We start from the raw sequence: 21,881 nt of genomic DNA, 5'->3' as shown, positions 1-21,881 counted from the left end.
GACATAACTTATGCGGTAGAACTTTAGAATATGCAAGCTTATATATAGATTATTACCTTCATGAAAAAATGGAAATTACACAAAGACTACAGATTGGTGTGCACTTGATTCGCAAATCAATTCTGACTGTCAGGAATCGATTTGTGACGGTTTGACATGCTGTAAGAATGCGTGACTATTTGTCAGAAATAGTCAGAGTTTGAAGTTTTCGATGTATAAACAGTAAAATCCATGTGCACATGCTCGTTACTGTTGAAATCAGTTTGGAACGGCTCGCATAGAGAAGCCAACATACTAGGGTAGGAACATTCATGATTTAAAATCAAATTTAGGAAACAGAGAACGGATGTAGGTAAATTCTCATTTTTAAATCGAACTATAAATGATTAGAATGACCTACCTGCAGCAGCCTTTGAGGGCTGTCTCTCCTTAAGAAAATTCAAAAATAACTTAAAAAGTTCTGTATAAAGTGTAAATGTTACAAAAGATACATTACATTACTTAAGGTGACATGTATTTATTTAGCATGAAGAGTTATTTCATTTTTTTAATTGTAAATTAGTTTAGAATAGCTTGTAAGAAGGTTTTAGACTAGCAATTTCAGGCTAATACAGTCCTTAAGTATGATTCTACAGAACAATAAGGGTTTAATTGTTTTATTTGGAGTGTTGTACCAGTGAAGTGTACGTCATTAAGTTATGGTTTACAGTGGCAGTGAATAGTTTCGGTCAGTGAAATGTGTTCTATAGTGTCAATGAAATGTGTCATAGTGCCAGTGCAGTGAGTGAGATGAGAATGAAGTGAAAATAGTGGAAGAGTATCAGTGCCAATGTGCATGTCATATTTATGTATACAGAATGAACTGTAAGCAATTTAATTAATTTCTGGGGGTTATTTTTTGAGATTCTTCAAACAATAAAGTTTAATGCAATTTTGCTCGTTTTTGCTTCCTCTTCCAGAAAAAAGTTGTTTTATAAGAAATATTTCATAGTGTGTTTTGGGAAAGCCATTGAGTGAATTCCCAATAAGCTGAATCAATCTAAGAGACCAGTGTATTATGATAATAAATGATAAAAAGAATTTTAGTTTTGTCCTTTAAATATTCAGAAATTTGATCTGAACGAATGTAACCTTTCTTTATGGAAAGGAATTTTGAAATGTTACATTTGTTGGGATCAAATTTCTGTATATTTAAAGGACAAAACTAAAATTCTTTCTATCATTTATTATCATAATACACTGCTCTCTTAAATTGACTGAGTATACTGGGAATTAAATCAATGGCTTTCCCAAAATACACTATAAAATAATTGGCTTAGATGCATTATAGGTATCACCAGCCTATTTGATAACATTGATTCACATTCTTATCTGGAAATAGTATATTATTATCGATTGTTATTCTAATATAGCCAACTAATTCAGATTAATTCATTTTCTTTTTTATATTTCAATAATACGTAATGCCACTGCCTTGTCCAAACTTATTATTATTATTCTTTATAGTTTTTTATGAAAATATTTTCCCTTGGATGTTTGAAATTAAATTTTCATTCATTTTTTTATATTTTAGTGATAAGTACTGCTTTAGCCTACTCTGAATTGCTAGTTAGCTTTCATTATGTAAAGTAAGAAACTATGCATTATTAATAATAATAGAGCGTGCGTGCGTCTCCTCTTCCCTATTTCCCTTCCACAGAAGTGCATGCACACATACTTGTTTTTAATTGCAATAGTCAATAAGTAGTTAGTTTCTCAATGTGTCTTGTGTAAAAGTATGAAAGAGAAAAATTATAATACAGTCTGAATGCTTAATATTTCAAGAGCACAAATACAAAATCCGGATGACAACACACGTTTCAAATTTCAATGCTGTCCAAACAAAAAGTGTTGCAAATTACAGGAACCTCAAGAATTAAAATAAAATTTACAGATCAGCATTAATATTACTGCAATGAACATACATGAAGTTAAGTAAGCAGTCTTCACATACCTTTCTTACCATCCACAATTGGTGTATTTGCCACCAACGCATTGTGCATATACACAGCATCCATAACATGATTCATTTCCAAGTAACAGACGCCTCTCGAAGTATTAGTGAGAGGGTCTTGTCCAATACGAATACTTCGAATGGGAACAGACGAAATGGATTTTATAGCTTGTAGAACTGAATCTTCTGTAGAGAGAACGTCCAGCCCTCGTAATAGAACAGCTGCAAATCAACATGTTGAAAATTACCTGCTTAATGCTACAAAATTATCTGTTCTATTACTAAGAGTTCAAATTTCGTTATAATCAAATCAAAATTATATTACTGCCCTAATTACACATATCTGAGGTCCACTTAATATTGTGTGATATAGAAGAAATTCTTAATGTCAAAGGAAGAAACAGGATTTTGAAATTATTTTGCAAAATTCCACATTTATTTAGTGTTGTGATTAATGGCACCATCAGTATATAATTCTGCGTGAGTGAAGGGAGACATGTAAACATTTCCTGCAATGTACAGTGCCTGGCCTCAGTGCTGTCTGAATTTTATCATTAATTAAATAGACACTGAGGTGTGAGCTTTCTCTTGGGGGGGGGGGGGGGAATCCGGTGATTAAATTATACTTAAAGCAGTTTCATGACTACCAAATCAAATCCTAGGGTGGGATTACTGCCATTGCATTTGACTTGGTTTCAATGTGAATATCATGCTTTAAGTCTAGCCATTGCACTGATTGAAAAAGGAAGGCCTTATCATTATATTTCATCTATTGGAAGCATCAACAGAGCAGATAACTGCCACTCAGCAAGAACAGAACCATTGCAATGCACGGTTTAAATTTGGAAGTCAACTGGACCAGATTATGAATGGGAAATGTGGTTCTGCCAATGCAGGTTTGATATCTCCTTATAACCCGAACATTCGCTTTTGAGCCTGCATCCCTCTGTCTTGTGGTCCTACTTCAACCAGAGCCTGGTCTCTTTCGCTGAAGAATCTGATAGCCCTGTGGGTACTCCCAATTGATGCTCCATGATGCAGCGATAAGACCGCCCTTCTTCTTCAATAAGTACAATGACTCTAGCAAAATCTTTTGAACTTAAAAACATGTTATTGATATTGAAATCTATCATCGACCAAATCAAGCTATGAATGAACATTAGTAAACTGCAAAGCATAATGCACTCTCATAAGAGGATAGTTTAAATTCCAAAATGTTTACGTAGGTGTGCCGCTATAATGACAATAATCCCAATGGAGTCAAGACCGGTGCCAAGGATCTGGTAATTGTTGTTGAGGGGTGATTTTCAAAAACCGTCAGTGATGTAATAAAACCATAAAATTGCTTTCAAGTTTAAAGACAGAATTCACATTTTCTTTTAATCATAGAAACACTTCCTTTTCCAAGAATTCCATCCCAATGCATTTAAGAGAAGTGATTTAAATATTAAAACTATTTATTATAGAAAACAGACCTGGAAGAAAAATCACATTTTATAAATTTATTAAACAAATTAATATCAATAAATTTATTATATCCTCTGCAACATTTTCTTTAATATCATTAAAGAACTGCAAAAGATTAAATTATTTTTGTACATATGAACAACATAATGAGCTGGATGTAAATGAAGGCCACAGAAAACATATAAAGTGAGTGCATACATGCACACGCACACACAAATCACATATAAATCAGAATCAATAACGTACTTGGGGTTGGTTGCATGCTAACTTCAGCACTCCCTTCACCTCCTTCTGACTCCTGGCGAGAGGAGTGACACTTGAAGCATGCATCTCTGCGCTTGAAATTGTGTGCAGCACACTGAAAAGTAACCGATCAGATTTCCCAATTACAAAACAATTCTCACCAGAAGAAATAATAATATTAATATTACTGTTGTTTAGTCAACTGTCCAAAGACAAGTTTGACTCTCGTAACACCAACAGAGCATCACTCATGAGGCAACTAAGTCAAAAGATGAGGTGGATGGCCCGTTCCTTTCCCCCTTCATTGCATTCAACGCTAACTAGTAACATAGAAGTTAATTTTTTAGTAATATTCAGTTTTTAATTCTAAAAAAATATTAATTCTTAAATATTTACCTTAATATTTTTAGACTTTCAAGAACTAAACAATCTCACAAATTACAAGAAAAATATACCTTAACTTGCAATGCATATAATGGACGTCTATGGTAAAAACAAATTAGTACAAAAATAAATTGTTGTCAGCATTGATATAAAGTCCAGCTGAAATTGGATTTTCAAATAATTGTATTTTTTCTCTTTCTTCTCCAAAACTTCATTTCCTTCAACCTTTTAGTAAATATGTCCATTTTTTGAGCAAAATCTTTCCTCTTTAATGACATCTGTAACTTTTTCATCCCTTCTTCTAACAGTTCTCAGCAGCTTTCTTCTCCGGTCTTGCTAATTTTTCAATATTATTCTTGATAGCTACTTCATCATAAAAACTTCTTGATAAAAGTAAAATATTATTTTACTAGAATATGAAAACTCGGTAAAAAAAAAGTAGGAAAATAGAACAAATTACTAAAACATAGGACAAAGTAGGATATTTTACACAAAAGTAGGACAAGTGGGAGCTCTGCTTTTTATCCAAATAGGCTGACTGGAAAAATATTCAATCATAAATATTTTTACTTAAATGTATTTCTCTATTATCACATTAACTTATTACGAAATGAAGTCAACATATGTCTATGCACATTATTCTCGTTACAAAAATCATCTTTGCTTTCAATTTCTTAAATTTGCAGCAAATTTCAAGGATTGCAGCTCAAGGAGATATTGGTTATTCCACTCAACCAGCCACAGTTCTTGTTTTTCTTTTCAGGTTGTTGAAGTTGTGAAGCCAGATATTTTGGCCAACGGAACTGAGGGTTGGGCTGTATGCAGGCCAGTTCAAGGTTCGTACTAGGGGCAGGTGTTATCATACGTAAAGATGACATTTTCTTCAAAAGAAACACGGGAATACATGCTCTGCTAAAAGCTAAACAATCTCACAATGTATCTGCGTGCCACTGACGAAAACAAAGCTGACATCACACCACACAAGGCGGATATTGCTCCTGCACACCTTCTCCACACCCAACTCATCCAAGAACATTATTAATGATCACTGCTTGATGGTAATCATGCTGCTTTGAGATGATTTCTGACCTGGTCGTCTTTGTTATGTACCAAGTGCATGCAATTAATCTAGGCTACGTGCTGTATCAATGGCACCAGCCAGAAAATAAATACTTTGTTTATTCTTAAACACCTCATTTTTCTCCTAAGAGACATTTTATTTTATCAAATGTGAAAAATACTAAAAATATGCATTTATTTGTGACAGAAATTTTGACACGCAATGACAACCCATTTATAGCTTCGGCCTCCTTGTTGTCACTGCTGGTCAGAACAATAAAACCTCAAGCACACAACTTGGCATTTAGTGTGGAAAGTAGTTCATATGACGTCACTTACTTGACTACTTGTCATCTTTCTTCACTCCAGTGTTGATTTGTTTGCCTCACTAAACTAAATTATTCAGTCATCTGTGATTATTGCAGTATGTATTAAGGAATAGACTCTGTACACTTTATATACCCTTCAAATGTGCAAGTATGTTTTTAATATATGTGCCTATATTCTCAAAAACAAACGTAAAATACACACCCAGTGCCTGGCATTGAAAATTACTGGAGCCAACACTTTCATATCTCACAGGAATGTGAATATACTAACAGTCAATACTTCATAGCAGTAGTGTAAGTGACGAAATAAGAGAAATATAAGTAATAATTGACTCTTCACCTTTATACAAATCCAGTCCTGGCTAGATTTCATAGCATTCCTTTCTATTTGAGTTTCTTTTGGAATACTGAAGTGCATCACAGCTCTATACTGATCTTGCAGCATTAACACTCCCTGCAAGCAAACCAATGACAGAAAGTTAGAAACAATTAGTGATACCGAAACCTGCTCGACCATGCTTGCAGCCTCCTCTCGAGAGAGAGGCCAAGCGGAATAGGAGCCACTCCATCGTTGTTCAGTAGTTAATTCTAAAGAAAAGTGTGACATTGTGCAAATTGTAAAGATGTAACAGCTTTAGCTGAAGTTGCAGAATTTTAACTTTAATAAATATGTCAAATTATATACCTACAATCTAGTTCTAAATAATGGGGCCATCCACATCTTTGAATGTACAGTACAATAAAGAATCATTAGAAAAGAAAAGGTTTAAATTTCTCCATATCATAAAATGCATGCTTCAATGTATAAGATGTTCAACATAATTACCTACAACAGAATGTAGTACCATTATAATAACAACATAGTGAAATAAAAATTACTTTATTTTTCAACAGGGAGTCAAATTTATGGCACAATTTTGTCTCGTATTATAAAACACTTGCAAAAAATAGTTAATACATTTTTATATCAATACTGATCAAACTTTACAATCTCAGTTCCTTTAGAAAAACGTAGCATGAATGGTAAAAATAAAGAAATTAAAGGAAATCTGAAAAATCTGTACCTGGACCACTAACTTTTCAATGAATATTCCCAACATCAGAAATCAATTAATTTTTAATTAAATTATACTGTTAAAAGTGACATTTATGCTTGCAGAAAAAACACACAAGTGCCTAAATTACAGTAGCCAATGCCGTATTCAACCAGAATTTTAACCTTGTTACAGAGAAAGCTGAAGTACTACAAATAACCGGTCCAGTACAGTTGATATGTTGGTGACTATGTATGTGCCAAATGTAACAAATAGTGGGAAAATGGTCATTTATGCACTTTCAAATGCAGGTATGCTGCAAATCAGAAGCAGCAATATGACCTGAGAATTATGATTCATCTCCATCATCAGTGGAACAATTAATTCTCTGGCCTCAAGTTGAGGGTCCGACCTCACATTCTAATGTAGGTTCAATAATTAAAACATGTGTTTAAAGACACTACTTGGCAACACGGACGAGTTAGCGCGATTGAGCGAGGGAGCGACCAACCGAGCGAGCCTGCAGGATACCTGTTTCATTTCCATCCATTGAGAGGCTTCCTGGAGCGTGTTAAACTCGACGAAAGCAAAGCCTCGTGATGCACCTACACAGATGGACCAACACAATGTAGTGTTAAAATCAGATATCACACACAATTCCTCATCACACTGCTCACTGGCTGTTAACATCAACAACAAATAAAATACGATTAAAGTACTTTCAGTATAAAACATGGAACAACAAATCTCAACTAAAAATAAACACCTGCACAATCAATAGTTTCTGCCATATTTAATAAAATCGCCACCTATTTTAATACTTAAGTCTCTCTATGCTCTCACACCTTCAGATAAATAAAGAAAAAAAAAATCTTATCAACAGCAGTAATATATTATTTGCCTATTTAGGAACGAGTTTTCCTTAGTCCACAAGTGAAGCTCCTTGTTTGTTTATAAAGTTCATATTTTCATCTTGAAATCACAGTTTCTTGCAATAATAAAACCTGGAAACTTCAGTCACATTACCATTTTGTAAGAAACTTTCTTGTTCCTCTTACAAATATAAATTAATTTACAATGTCACTTGCACATTTAGAATATTCACTTACTTCCTTCTCTTCACAGATATTTCACAGCTGTTTATCACTTAAAACACAGAGCTTCTTCTCCTTCAGACAATACATATCTACTTAAAGTAAATCACACTTAAACTTCTGTTTTTACCGTTCATATCAAATCAGATCAACAATACTTAGAAACAAGTATAATTGTAATCCAACAATTTTCCGTTACTTAGAAACCATGTTAATTGAAGTCGTGTGTGAAAAATGATTAAAGAGTATGTGAAACAAATTTCGTGATGCAACAAAATTCATTCAACTTTCCTGAATCTATGTGCCATTTTAAAATAAATTACAGAAAGCTACTCTGATAAAAAATTCACACTAATGCACGTGAACTAATAAATAAGCGAATTTCTTAATAATGTAGATCTTATATAACATAAATATGTAAATCGACTGCACAGTAATATGTAAACAATATGCGCTGTAATATGCAATGTCACTACAATCAAGTTAATTAACATTTCTACAAGTACATTCAATGCAATAGAGTGAGATAATCTGAAACGTTCGATTTCCTATAGAAAAGACAGAGAATATGCCATTAAAGTGCTGAACACGCACACAGTATTGGCACAATAGGGAACGCAGAATGAAAGTCAACACAGAAGAAACTGACAGGATGGTCACTGATTTGAAGATGAAACACAAGAAATCATTTAAGGATTTATGGCCATATCTGTAATGGTCATGTAATGCTTTATTGTTCTAAGCGCAGATACACCTTCTCTTCAATTACTTTTAATAAAGGAAATATAAGAAATTATATTTTCAAGTAAAATGCTCATAAGATACAAACTAGAATTGTATACGAACATACACAATAGAAACAAGGTTACCGGTAATCAGTTGGACAACATAGGTGTGTCACCACATTTTGAAACTTCCATTTGGATTATTTCTAGAGAATGGGGACTAATATGCCTACCAAATGCACCACACAGCGACAGAATAAAAATACCAACACTAATAAACGTGTCACATTAATACATCTACAATCCAGGTACAAAAATATTATAACGGTGTCACTATTGTCATGGCATTTTAAAACGAAAGTTTTGTAACAGTAAATTTATAACAAAAATAATTTGAAATGTAAGTCTGTAGAGTTAATTTCACGAAAAGACACCAAAGTTTAGGGGAATGGGAGACTAGATAGATGCAACAAAATCTAGACACACACACGACCTTATATTCAGTTATCAATGAAACTCCGATGTCATTACACGCAACAAATTTTCTCTCCCATCTAGAGGGCGAGAATGAAGTGACTCGCGCCATACTTTACACATGTGATTAGCGTCAAATGGAATTGCACGCATTCTATTCTCCACCAAAATAATTAGGAACATTAAATCCAGACATTTGAGATGGGCAGGGCATGTAGCACATATGGATGAATCTAGAAATGTATATAAAGTGTTAGAAGATCTGAGGGGAAAAGACCTTTGGGGAGGCCAAGACATAGATGGGAAGATAATATTAAAATAGATTCGAGGGAGGTGGGATATGATGGCAGGGACTGAATTTTAATCTTGCTCAGGATAGGGACCGATGGCGGGCCTATCTGAGGGTGGCAATAAACCTCCAGGTCCCCTAAAAGCCATTTGTAAGTAAGTAAAAATCACATCAAATGGAAGCAATAGGCGAGGCGAGACAAGATGAGACTAAGCTAACAGAAGAGTCTTTTCTGGGTTGTCCACTTACTTGAGTGCAGCAAAGCGAAGTGCAACCTCTATTAAATAACTGTGATGTAGTCTACTGAGTTGTTAAACATGAATAACATACTTAATTACTTACAAATGGCTTTTAAGGAACCCAAAGGTTCATTGCCGCCCTCACATAAGCCCGCCATTGGTCCCTATCCTGTGCAAGATTAATCCAGTCTCTATCATCATACCCCACCTCCCTCAAATCCATTTTAATATTATCCTCCCATCTACGTCTTGGCCTCCCTAAAGGTCTTTTTCCCTCCGGTCTCCCAACTAACACTCTATATGCATTTCTGGATTCGCCCATACGTGCTATATGTCCTGCCCATCTCAAACGTCTGGATTTAATGTTCCTAATTATGTCAGGCGAAGAATACAATGTGTGCAGTTCTGCGTTGTGTAACTTTCTCCATTCTCCTGTAACTTCATCCCTTTTAGCCCCAAATATTTTCCTAAGCACCTTATTCTCAAACACCCTTAACCTATGTTCCTCTCTCAGAGTGAGAGTCCAAGTTTCACAACCATACAGAAAAACCGGTAATATAACTGTTTTATAAATTCTAACTTTCAGATTTTTTAACAGCAGACTAGATGATAAAAGCTTCTCAACCGAATAATAACACGCATTTCCCATATTTATCCTGCGTTTAATTTACTCCCGAGTGTCATTTGTATTTGTTACTGTTGCTCCAAGATATTTGAATTTTTCCACCCCTTCGAAGGATAAATCTCCAATTTTTATATTTCCATTTCGTACAATATTCTCGTCACGAGACATAATCATATACTTCGTCTTTTCGGGATTTACTTCCAAACCGATCGCTTTACTTGCTTCAAGTAAAATTTCCGTGTTTTCCCTAATCGTTTGAGGGTTTTCTCCTAACATATTCACGTCATCCGCATAGACAAGAAGCTGATGTAACCCGTTCAATTCCAAACCCTCTCTGTTATCCTTGACTTTCCTAATGGCATATTCTAAAGCGAAGTTAAAAAGTAAAGGTGACAGTGCATCTCCCTGCTTTAGCCCACAGTGAATTGGAAAAGCATCAGATAGAAACTGACCTATACGGACTCTGCTGTATGTTTCACTGAGACACATTTTAATTAATCGAACTAGTTTCTTGGGAATACCAAATTCAATAAGAATATCATATAATAATTCCCTCTTAACAGAGTCATTCACCTTTTTGAAATCTATGAATAACTGATGTACTGTACCCTTATACTCCCATTTTTTCTCCATTATCTGTCAAATACAAAAAATCTGATCAATAGTCGATCTATTACGCCTAAAACCACACTGATGATCCCCAATAATTTCATCTACGTATGGAGTTAATCTTCTCAAAAGAATATTGGACAAAATTTTGTACGCCGTCAACAAAAGTGATATTCCATGAAAAACATACCTGAAATAAAACGTGGACAATGTGGAACCGATATTTTGTTTAGAATAACTGTAATGCCTTGATAACAGTGTAAATGGTCAATACTTTAATGGTATCAAATTAATAAATATTTCATTAACTGAGGGATTTAAATATAAAAATTATACTTCATTTGCAATTTCTATTCGAAACATTTTTAGTAAAAACTAAATTGCACATTTTATGTTTAAAGTGACACTCTAAAATTGTATATTCAATATCCATTACTTTTAACATTCCATCTCAATGTTGTTTTAATAATTGTGTAAAAAATAATAAATCTCTATTTACCTTTCCGAGAAATTCATAAAAAGACACTTCCTGCAGTACTATTGCAGAATGGTAAACTACAATACACCATATTCACTTATGCACATTTATAAAACTCATAAGTGAAATATACACATGTCATGCCACAAGTGAAACTAATCTCCAAGAATGATATTAACACTGAAAATACGAAACAGGACATCCAGAATCTTCAAAGATGTAAATTTAAGAAAATATAAACTCTGTTTTCTGTTAGATGAAATGTACAATGGGAGGAAGTTTATAAAAAATATCTGAGATGAAGTTCAGAGAGGAGAAAATACAACTACTGACACAATGGTTTCTAAATCTTCATCCTTTAGGACAGGTTCAAGCTGATGTCTTAACATTATTCAGACAGTATTTGGTATTTAATATTGCTTGTCAAAACCTCAAGAATATTTTTTAAGATCAATTTAAGTACGATTTATATGGGAATTGTAAATCTTCACAATACAAATACAGGGCTTCTGACCACTGATGTGGTTGGTTAAACAGCGCTCCTCCAGTATAAATATGCCATTTTCTCAGGGCAGTGTACATTCATTCGCGAAGGTGATTAGACAGCTGACTATAGAGCAACGCATTTTTGTGTGTAAAGTTTATTACAAATGCAAATTTATTCAGACATCCTCTGGTCTATCACCTCCTTCCAGAACTGCAATTCATGCGAAAACATACAGTTCTAACAGATGACAAATTGGCGCACATCTGGAATGGTCGCTAACAAAATCACTCCCAAGATTAGCACATGAAGCCTTACAAGTGTACACATGTCCATTGTTTACAACAAGGTGATCCAGTAGCACAAGAGTGCTGTTGAGTGGTATTTCATCACTGACTGATGGTTTAACTGACCCAAAGCTTGTGTTCGTTTCAGACGAGTCACGGTTCCACCTGGCTGGTCGTGTAAACAATCAGAACACACTCTATTGGTGTTCTGAAAATCCACATCATGTATAAGAAATCCCTCTTCATGATAGGAAAGTAGGAGTTTGGTGTGCTGCTAGCACAAGACGAATAAATCAGTCCGATTTTTTACAAGTAGAACACGCTTTCTCTATTCTTCAATGTTTTAAATTGAGCACTTTAAATGTTGTAAGGTTAATATCATATATACCGGTAGAAGAAATGAAATCAGAAACATTACAGTGGCCAAACTTAATCGTGTAATTCCCAATACAACACCTGTTTAACCAAGGGTGGACGACATTTCCAGCTCTTCTAAAATAAGGTACGAATTTATACATGTTTTAAGTAGCGGGATTAATGTACGAGTGTCGCTGGCTCTGACATGTCCAGTCGCCACAAAGTTAACGTACGAGTGCAGCTGGCTGCAACATGAAAGGTTCAGTGCAACAACCGGTCAAGTGACTATTTTTACAAAATCAGTTTTTCTATCTGCTGAAAGGGACACATCGTTTGGTGCAACAAATAGTCATCTTGCATGCTCCTAAAAGATGCCCGTCCCATTCTGTGTATTGGAGCTAAGTTAGAGCAAATGCATTACTTGACTCTTTGTTGCCTCATTGCTGCTTGAGTTCGTAGGTGTCTGACAAGAGCTAATAGGCACACTTTCTTCACTCGCATTTACAGTAACATCATGATTCTTAATTATGCGGTTCTATTCTGAGGCTGTAATATTTTAAAAATAATTCTAGACTTTAGGTAACTGAACAAGTTCATCATGGATGATAACAATAACATTCAGAACGACATCCTCATTTTATTGTTAGGCCTTCTGATAATGAGGATGAAAATCATATGATCATTACAATGTAATAGTCAATACAAAATTTAATTTGTCCTTTGTAGAGCCACATACAGATACCTGCCTGCTTTGTGACTCTTTAAAAATACAGTTACATTCATGTACAACAGAAAATGAACGTAAACTTGTAGAAACGCAGAAAGAAATGCATTTGAGAAAGGCTAATGCCTTTTACGAAGACTTGAAACAAAAATCAGCTCTTATGAAAAATGACACAATGATTGAAACCCTATGTTCCGATTAACAACAAAATATATCCCCTCCCTCTTCTGACAACAAATGAGGTATTTTATTCTAGGCAGATTTGGATCTACAACTTAGGAATTCATGCATGCTCTACAAATAGAATTGATTTCTATATGTATGATGAGACAATGGCTCAGAAAGGAGCAAATGAGACTATCTCAATTCTAAAACATTATATTGAAAATAATGTTAAGTATGGATGTTCACACACTGTACATCTTCAGTGACAAATAAAAACTGTCTACTGGTTTGGTTTCTGTTATCTTTGGTAAGTAAGGGAATATTGTCTCGAGTAGTCCAGCATTTACCTGAACTAGGTCACAGTTATTTGCCTTCTGACCAAGACTTTGTCCATAATGAAAAGAACGCTATGAAATGGTAGAAGGATGTGGGAGAGATATTCATGTCCACCATGTATCTCAAGATGAGATATTGGATGTGAAATCTAATCTTCAGAAGTACTGTAAGAAAAGTGCAGTATTCAAGAAAAGGCTATTTTCTATTTCCAAGTACAAGATATTTCTTCCTTAAGATGAGAGTCATCCCTGTGAAGCACTCGTCAGTTCGAGTCATACTTTCCTGGAAGGTGAAATGAACAGAAATAAACTTCGGAAGGTACCTCTAGTAGCTCATGTACTTAAAGTACAAACCACATATGCAACGAGTCTTCCATTACACCCTCACAAATATAATGCCATGAAACTTGCAAAGAAGTATGTGCCACTAGTATATTTTCCTTTCTATGAAAGATTGAAAAGGGTAGAATCAAATGGGTGTGATGAAGTTAGTGACAAAGAATGAACAGTGATTATGGTTTATACTATTGGAATATCATTGTAATATTTATTGTACATTTCCTAAAAATGACCGCAAAATATATATACTTAATATAGAACTATTATCAGCATAGGTCCCAGAAAAGAGCAGCCGGCCGGCAGGCCACACCCTGCATGGTTTCTGCGTAAGTTCTCCAATATACAACAGTACTAACAATAAATGTTCAATAATTTGGACTTACCATGCTCACAGTCGCTGCTGAAAATGGCCCCCATTTGTTGCCACACACAACTGACATCTTCTGATAAACGAATGAACAACACTCTGTAGTTTCACATCACTGATAGCTTGGATTTCTTCTCATATATAGTCGTTTAGTTCATCTATAGAATGCGGATTTTTCCTATAAACCCTACCTTTTAGTGTTCCCCATAAATAAAAGTCACAGGATGTTATATCTGGGATTCATGGAGACCACAAATTATTACTGATTAGTCTCGTACCGAAAATGCTCCTCAATTCCCTCATTGACACGGCAGCTGTATGAGCAGTGGCGGGATATTGTTGGAAATAAACTGACAATCGTTTCCCATAAGAACACTATGTTTTCTGCTCGTTTTTCGATTCTTCACTGAGCCTGTTTCTTTAAATCTTTTAGTGAGTCGCCTAATTGTTTTGGCAGAAGGCACAAGTCTGTTTGGAAACTTTAATCGAAATTTTCGTCTTGTTTTCACACACGACCTTCTGCCTTTTACGTACGTATTTACATATACACACGTTCACAAAGTGAGAATTTGTTGCTAGGCATTGCCTAAATACATAATAATCACTAAACTTTATAGACTAAAATTGTACACTTGAAGAATTGAGAGTTTCATTACACGACTTCTAAGCACAGTGAATGCCATATGGCTACTGGAGGTCAATTGCGCTGGAGAAACGGTTAGCATGCAGCAGAAACCATGCAGGGTGTGGCCGGCCCCTCTTTTCTGGGACCTATGATAATAATAGCTCTGTAGATTAATTCCTGTTACTAAAAATGTATACTTTACAGCAAGTTACATGAGAACAACACGTGTTCAGTGCACCAAAGAGTCATTTGCAATTTTATTTTTTATTTATACAACAAACGTTTGATCCTAATGAAATTATAAGTACATTAAATAATGTCTAATGGGAATATCTTTGCAAACGAGTTCAATATTTTATCACAATTTACTATTTTTAAATCTAGAACGTTTTTTCTTATCCTGTAAAATTAATAAAAATGCAAATGATCTGTTGTTGCACTGAACCGTTCATATAACAGAAGCTCTGTACATGGTGTAGTGCTAGTGTACCATATGACCAATGTACTTGTATGACCTTCAGGCAGACAAAGTTTGCGCATATATGAGGAGCATCGTTTCAAAACGTATTAAGTCCCCCAGTGGACGAAATTAAATTTGTTACTATCTTTCATGCTGTGAAGTCTGATGGTTCCAAGTCGTCATATTTGTAAACTGTGAAACCAGTACTTAAAAATGGTTTTGTGTAGTGTTTTGAAAACTTCTCCGGTTTACGAGTAATCCAGTTTTTCGTCGTTCGTGTAAAAAAATTGTAAATTGCACATAATATGTTTTGAAATGATGCTCCTCATATTATTACATACTAAATAACAATAAATGCATGAAATAGGGAGGATGAGATTTTCACTGGGCAAGGCTAGGCTAAAATGCGAGCATTTGGCATGTGGTATATTCCTTGCTGAGCAACAATGTAGAGAGAGTTCACCCGAAGATGACCCAAAAGTTTCTGAATGGTGACGAAGATAAAAATTTTGTCTCTTCGGTTCTCCTACCGCCTTCCACACATTGTAGTCAGGAGAAGAGAGGCGACTTCTCCAGCGACGAATCTGTGTCTTGCGTCGCTCCAGTAGACAGGCTCCCGTTTGATTATAGTTGTTATGTAAGTTCTCCTGGCAGAAGAAATTCTCATCTTATCGCTTCGCCTCACCTAAGTGGATGCCAAACTTAATAGATACGGGTGGATGAACAGCTATTATGTGTTAGTTATAGACTGTGTACTTGTTTAGAACCTGTACCTTGGCTATGTATAGTAGTGCAAGTTTTTCACTAGCTGTTCTAGAGTTCAGATGGCTCGAAAGAGATATACATTAAAACGCCAAGTTTTTATATACAGTTATTTTCTGAAAACAAGACCCTCTAGTACACTGAGGAAAATATTCCAGAAATAATTTTATTCTCAAATTCTACTGTTCCAAATCCAATGAATGTACAGCAGATAGAAAAGAGATAAATGATAAGAAATTTCAACCACGCCCCAGAGTCCTCAATGAACAAAGGTTAGACGACATTTGTGCTAGGACCGAAAATTCGCAGATGCAGGTATAGCACAGGAATCATCACCAATTGGCGCCATATAAGACAATCCTTGCACGAATTGGAACCAGTTGTTCCTGGGAGAAGAATGAACTGGTGTTACAACATGATCACAATGCGGTCTGGTTTCATTTACGTTCGCAAATCAACTCACAAAACAGTAAGTGCCGGAGGCAAGTTCTCGAAGACAGGAGTTTGGTGCAGGGAGAGAAAAAACAGATGATTGGATGAACTTTCTTTCAGAACATTATAAATTCTGATAGAAATATCCATGAAATTCCCCATTCACTTTTAGAAAGTTTCACAGAAGAAGAAAATGAATATGCCTTCTTTAACAAGATTTAGCCATTGCTCATAGTGCAGTAGCATCCTTGAAGACATTACATGAAGTGTTGGGGCAGATTTATTAGATTCAGTATGCTCATCAGATTTCAACTCAAGTGACTTTAATTTGTGGGAAAACCTAAAATAAAGTGTACTAATCACAGTAAAACTGACAGAAGGTTTCTGCAATTTCTGCAGATCTCAGTTGGGTGATAATGAACTTTTTATGATGGTGCTGGGAAGGGAGTCATTTCCAGCATCTATTATAATTTCGCAAGTCTCCTGCCTATCACTCAATGCTTCTGTCTAGCAAAAGTCATTACATTCTCGCCCGTTGGGAGGAGTGGATTTTCTGGAGGTAGAGACAAATCTCTCCATATGTAAAGTTAAACAAGTTCAATTCTAATGTATTATGAAGTGACTTGACAAGATTATTATAAGTCACAATGTATTAATCTTATTGTCTCTAATTCAATTGAACAACTCACTTCAAAAATGTAATGCTTCCAGCACACAGCGAAGATGGTGACAGAAAAGGTTAATGCCTGGAAAACCCCTGCTGTATGTCTATTTTTTGCTTCGACATGCAGTGAACTTAAACGGTGAGCTAAAGGAACTAGCCAAGACAAGCGAACTGTGAACTGAGAACTGACAGATTCGTTCTGCACATAGTGCACTGTGGACATTAATTGTCATTAGAATTATATTGTTGTTCTACTTAATTCTACATGTCGTGTGTTGTCATTGTTGCTGTGTTGTGTGCAATACCCATTATTGTCGGAGCGTAAATAAATAAAAAAATTCACATAGGTGTTAGGTGTGGGACATAATGGAGAACCTTACGCTACAGCAGATCCTGCAAGCCATCACAGAAGTGAAAAATGACATAAGTGAAGTGAAAAGAGACATTAACAAGCACATTAGTCAGGTGAAAAACGACAAGTGAAGTGAACGCAGACATGAAAAATGATAAAAGTGAAGTGAAAACGGACATTAAAAATGACGTCACTACACAAATTGGTAGCGTTCCGATGCACGTGGATGAAATTGTTACCATCGTTAAAGATGAACTTAAAGCCGATTTTGACACACTAAACAAGAATTTCGCAACTGTAAATAAAACAGTAACCAAACTAAGACAGGACGTAGACCATTTCGACAACAAAATTCGCACTCTCGAGCGTCGTCAAGAGCAGACGAGTTGCTGGATAAACATGCTGTGGAAAATAAGCACATACTCGCGTTAACAGATCGCCAGGCTAGAGAACATACACAAATAATTGCCAAAGAGGTTCGATGGGCTGTGGAAAAATCGGCAACGGAATTAAGGACCCCATACTGTGGCCCTGTGGAATCAACGCCTTCAGCCAGACATTTGAACTTCAAGATTCCAAAGTTCGATGGTACGACGTCCTGGGCGATTTTCCGACGCCAGTTCGAAGCTATCGCGGAGCATAATGGGTGGACGCCAGCAGAGAAAACTACACAGCTGCAGGCCGTGCTTCAGGAACAGGCATCTGAGATCCTTCACAGCATCCCAGAAAAGGGAACAACCATGGATATAATGAAGGCCTTGGAGGGACGTTATGGTGACCAACTTGCGGAAGCATTTAGGACCCAAGTGAATATGAGGGTCCAACAGTCAGGCAAGTCACTGCAAGAATTTGTAATGGCGATAGAACAACATGCCCATACCTCCTAGCTTCGTCCATGGAGAGACGGCCTACACCTTTGGCTGTGAAGTCCGCGACCCCAAGATCAGACAACTACTCTTGGCTGAACATCGCACCATCAACGATGCTCTGGCAGCAGCCCTCAGGATGGAGGCGGCCAAGCTGACAGCGAACTTCTCAGCACCGCACCGGATTAGGAGCATCGCGGCAGCCGATGTTGAGGAATGCCAACCGCAGTCACCTAAGCGACGGAGGGGAGGAGCGTCCACCTTCTGATCCTGCAGCGAACCTGGACACTTAAGGAGGGACTGTGACCGAAGACCGAACTGGCCACAGGCAGGAAAACTAGAGGGGGCCAATGCGAGGAGGGACACGTTGGCGCCATCATCACCATCCCCTCGGCTAATTCTGAAGATGGTTAACAGAAGATGTGATGATGGGCTGATTGTGGAAGGATGGATAAGAGGCCGTCCATGCAGAGTACCAGGGCGTCACTCACTATCGCCAGGCCAGAAGTCGTGCGTGGCCTGCCTGGGAGGACAACACTGCTTCAGGCGAGAACTTGTCCATCCAGAAAGAGATTTTTCAGGATCTGACCTTCAGAAAGAGGAGACTGGAGAAATGGGTGTTCGTCGCCAACATCACTTAAGACGTCACCCTGGGACTCGATGCCATGAGGTTCTTTGATCCGACGGTGGACATATATTCCATTTTGGTCAGAATGAAGTGTTCCTGGGGGATGCCGAAGACCAACCCATGGCCAGCAGAGTCACCTTGGAGAATCAAGTGATCATCCCAGCAGGCTGCGAGACAATGGTGACGGCACAACTGGATGGGCAGCCTAAGAGGAACCTGCGCCTCGATTCGCAAATAACTCCTGTAGATGGGATCTATGTGGCCAGATCTCTACTCCCAAACCAGAAGGTGGTACTGGTGAGGGTCCTGAATGTCACCAATCGGGACAAGGAAGTGCCTGCCGGAACTGTACTAGGTAGCATCGAGCCAATAGTATCTGTGACGTCTCTGGGTGATGAGGAGCATCACCGACCACATCAAAAGCTAGACCCATCGCTGAAAGAGCTGGCTCGAAAACTGGCAGAGAATTTAAGCAGAGGGGAAAGAAGACAAGTCCACGATCTATTAACAGAGTTTCAGGACGTGTTCAGTCTGTCAGAAGATGACTACGGGAGAAATGAGAAAATTCAACACTGCATTGACACCGGAAATGCTCGCCCAATCAGATAAACTCCTCGACGTGTCCCTCTAGCAAAACAGAAGGAGATTGACAACCAACTGGAGGGCATGAAAGCAAGAGGGGTCATCCAAGAATCCGACAGTCCTTGGTCATCACCTGTGGTGCTGGTGAAGAAGAATGGGGAGCTGCATTTCTGCATGGACTACAGAAGACTGAATGACGTCACCAAGAAGGACTGCTTTCCTCTTCCTCGAATTGATGACACCTTAGACACCCTAGCAGGAGCAGAGTGGTTCTCAACATTGGATCTCAAGTCAGGGTACTGGCAGGTGGCGCTACATTCGGAGGACAAGGAGAAATCAGCATTCTCTACAGGTCAGGGACTATGGCAGTTCGTCATGCTGTTTGGCCTCTGCAACGCCCCGGCTACATTCCAGAGACTGATGGATTCTGTAATGAGAGGCCTGACATACAACACCTGTCTGCTGTACCTTGATGACGTCAGCGTGATTGGCAAAACCTTCGACGAACAACTGTCGAACCTGAAGAAAGTGTTCGAGAGACTGCAATAAGCCAGGCTGAAGTTGAACCCGATGAAATGCCATCCGTTTCAGAAGAAGGTCAGCTACCTTGGGCACATACATAGTAGGGACCAATGGAGAGGCTACGGACTCTGAGAAGTTGCAAACCGTCAGGGGATGGCCAAGACCGAGAGACAAGCAGGAGTTGTGCCGCTTTCTCGGCCTCTGCAATTATTACAGAAGGTTCGTAGCTGGGTGTGCCAATATCGCCAAGCTATTAACCCAGCTGACCGAGTAGAAACGACAATTCCAATGGACGAATGAGGCAGAGTCATCCTTCCAAACACTGAAAGAGGTGCTCTGCACTGCTCCAGTACTCGGATACCCAATCCCTGGAAGGAAGTTCACGCTCGACATGGACGCTAGCAATGTAGGCATCAGCAGAGTGCTCTCTCAGGAACAGGAGGCACAGAAGAGGGTGACTGCTTACTTCAGCCGAACACTCTCCAAGGTCGAAAGAAACTACTGCGTGACCGAACTTCTGGCCATTGTGGAAGTCCTGAAGCATTTCCACAAATATTTGTATGGCCAGGAATTCCATCTGAGGGCAGACCATTCTGCATTCACCTGGCTATTGGTCTTCAAGAATCTGGAGGGGCAGACTGCCCATTGGGTTCAATGCCTGTAGAATACTTCACCTCTGAACACTGCCAAGGAAAGAGACATTCCGAAGATGATGCCCTATCACGACGACCAAGCACGGATGGCTGCGGACACTGACAAAGTAGAAGAGCGAGATGGCGCCCACGCAGTCCAAGCAATCACCGCTCAGCCGAGCCCAGGATGGAATAATGCCACCGTAAGGAGGAAGCTGTTGGGGGACCAACATTGGACAGATACTGTGTGATGTGGAGTTCGGTCAGAGACCAGTGTGGGGTGCTATCGCCAACCATAGCACCACTTACAAGAGATACTGGGCCCAGTGAGAATCCTTGACAGTCAAGGACAGGATCCTGAAGAGAATATGGGAGTTGGCCAATGGTAGGACCCAAATAGAACAGCTTCTCCTACCCAGAAGCAAGGTGAAGGAAGTGCTGTAGGAGACTCATGCTGGTGTGACTGGAGGCCACCTGGGGGGCCAACAAGATGCTGGACAAGTCAAGGCAGAGGTTCTACTGGCTAATCAGAGAACCAACACAGAACAGTGGTGCCGAGGGTGTAACATGTGCAGCCAGTGGCAGACCAAGGACACACAGCAGGGGAGCCATGCAGCAGTACAACGTGGGAGCTCCTTTTGAGAGAATTGCCATTGATGTTGCTGGACTGTTCCAGGTCACAGATCGAATCGCTACCTGCTAGTAGCCATGGATTATTTCACAAAATGGCCTGAGATGTACATGATTCCAAACCAAGAGGCTTCAACGGTGGCAGATGCACTGCTTGACAACTTCACCTGCCGATTCGGTGTACCCCAGGAACTCCATAGCGATCAGGGGCGCAACTTCGAATTTAACCTGATGAGAGAGTTGTTCGAGCATCTGTGGGTGCATAAAACCAGGACTATTCCCCATCACCCACAGTCCGATGGCATGGTGGAATGCTACATCAAAACCGTGGAAGAGCACCTGCGGACAGTTGTGTCCAACCATCAGCGAGACTGGTATGTCAAAGTCCCACTGTTCCTCTTGGCCTACCGAGCTTCGGTCCACGATACAACAGGGATGACACTGGTCAACATGGTCTTCGGAAGGAAGCTGCGCCTGCCCTGTGATCTGCTGTTTGGCATGCAACCCAGCACCAACCAGCCAGCGACTATGTAGCAGAACTGACCGAGAAGCTGAAGTTCATCAACTGGCTACAGAGCACCTCAAGATGACCAGCAACAGGATGAAAGTGCGCTACAACAGATAAG

The 21,881-nt window shown here is 38.3% G+C and overlaps 1 protein-coding gene across 4 annotated transcripts in view; it reads right to left on the bottom strand.

Annotated features, from left to right (window-relative positions):
* The window catches only part of LOC138707388 (RNA-binding protein 5-like), a 132,414-nt gene that overhangs the window by 73,979 nt on the left and 36,554 nt on the right, over window positions 1–21,881 (bottom strand). For all 4 annotated transcript variants that reach the window (XM_069836747.1, XM_069836745.1, XM_069836748.1 and 1 more), the window contains 4 exons: window positions 7,041–7,114; window positions 5,816–5,929; window positions 3,707–3,818; window positions 1,994–2,215 (listed from right to left, as the gene is read on the bottom strand). In XM_069836747.1, the coding sequence (XP_069692848.1) occupies window positions 1,994–2,215; window positions 3,707–3,818; window positions 5,816–5,929; window positions 7,041–7,114 (522 nt within the window). The remainder of the gene's footprint in view (window positions 1–1,993; window positions 2,216–3,706; window positions 3,819–5,815; window positions 5,930–7,040; window positions 7,115–21,881) is intronic.

Source organism: Periplaneta americana, chromosome 10 (assembly GCF_040183065.1).
Source record: "Periplaneta americana isolate PAMFEO1 chromosome 10, P.americana_PAMFEO1_priV1, whole genome shotgun sequence".
NCBI classification, from domain to species: domain Eukaryota; kingdom Metazoa; phylum Arthropoda; class Insecta; order Blattodea; family Blattidae; genus Periplaneta; species Periplaneta americana.
Note: the sequence above shows the minus strand (reverse complement) of the source record. Positions and strands in the feature narration are given on the sequence as shown.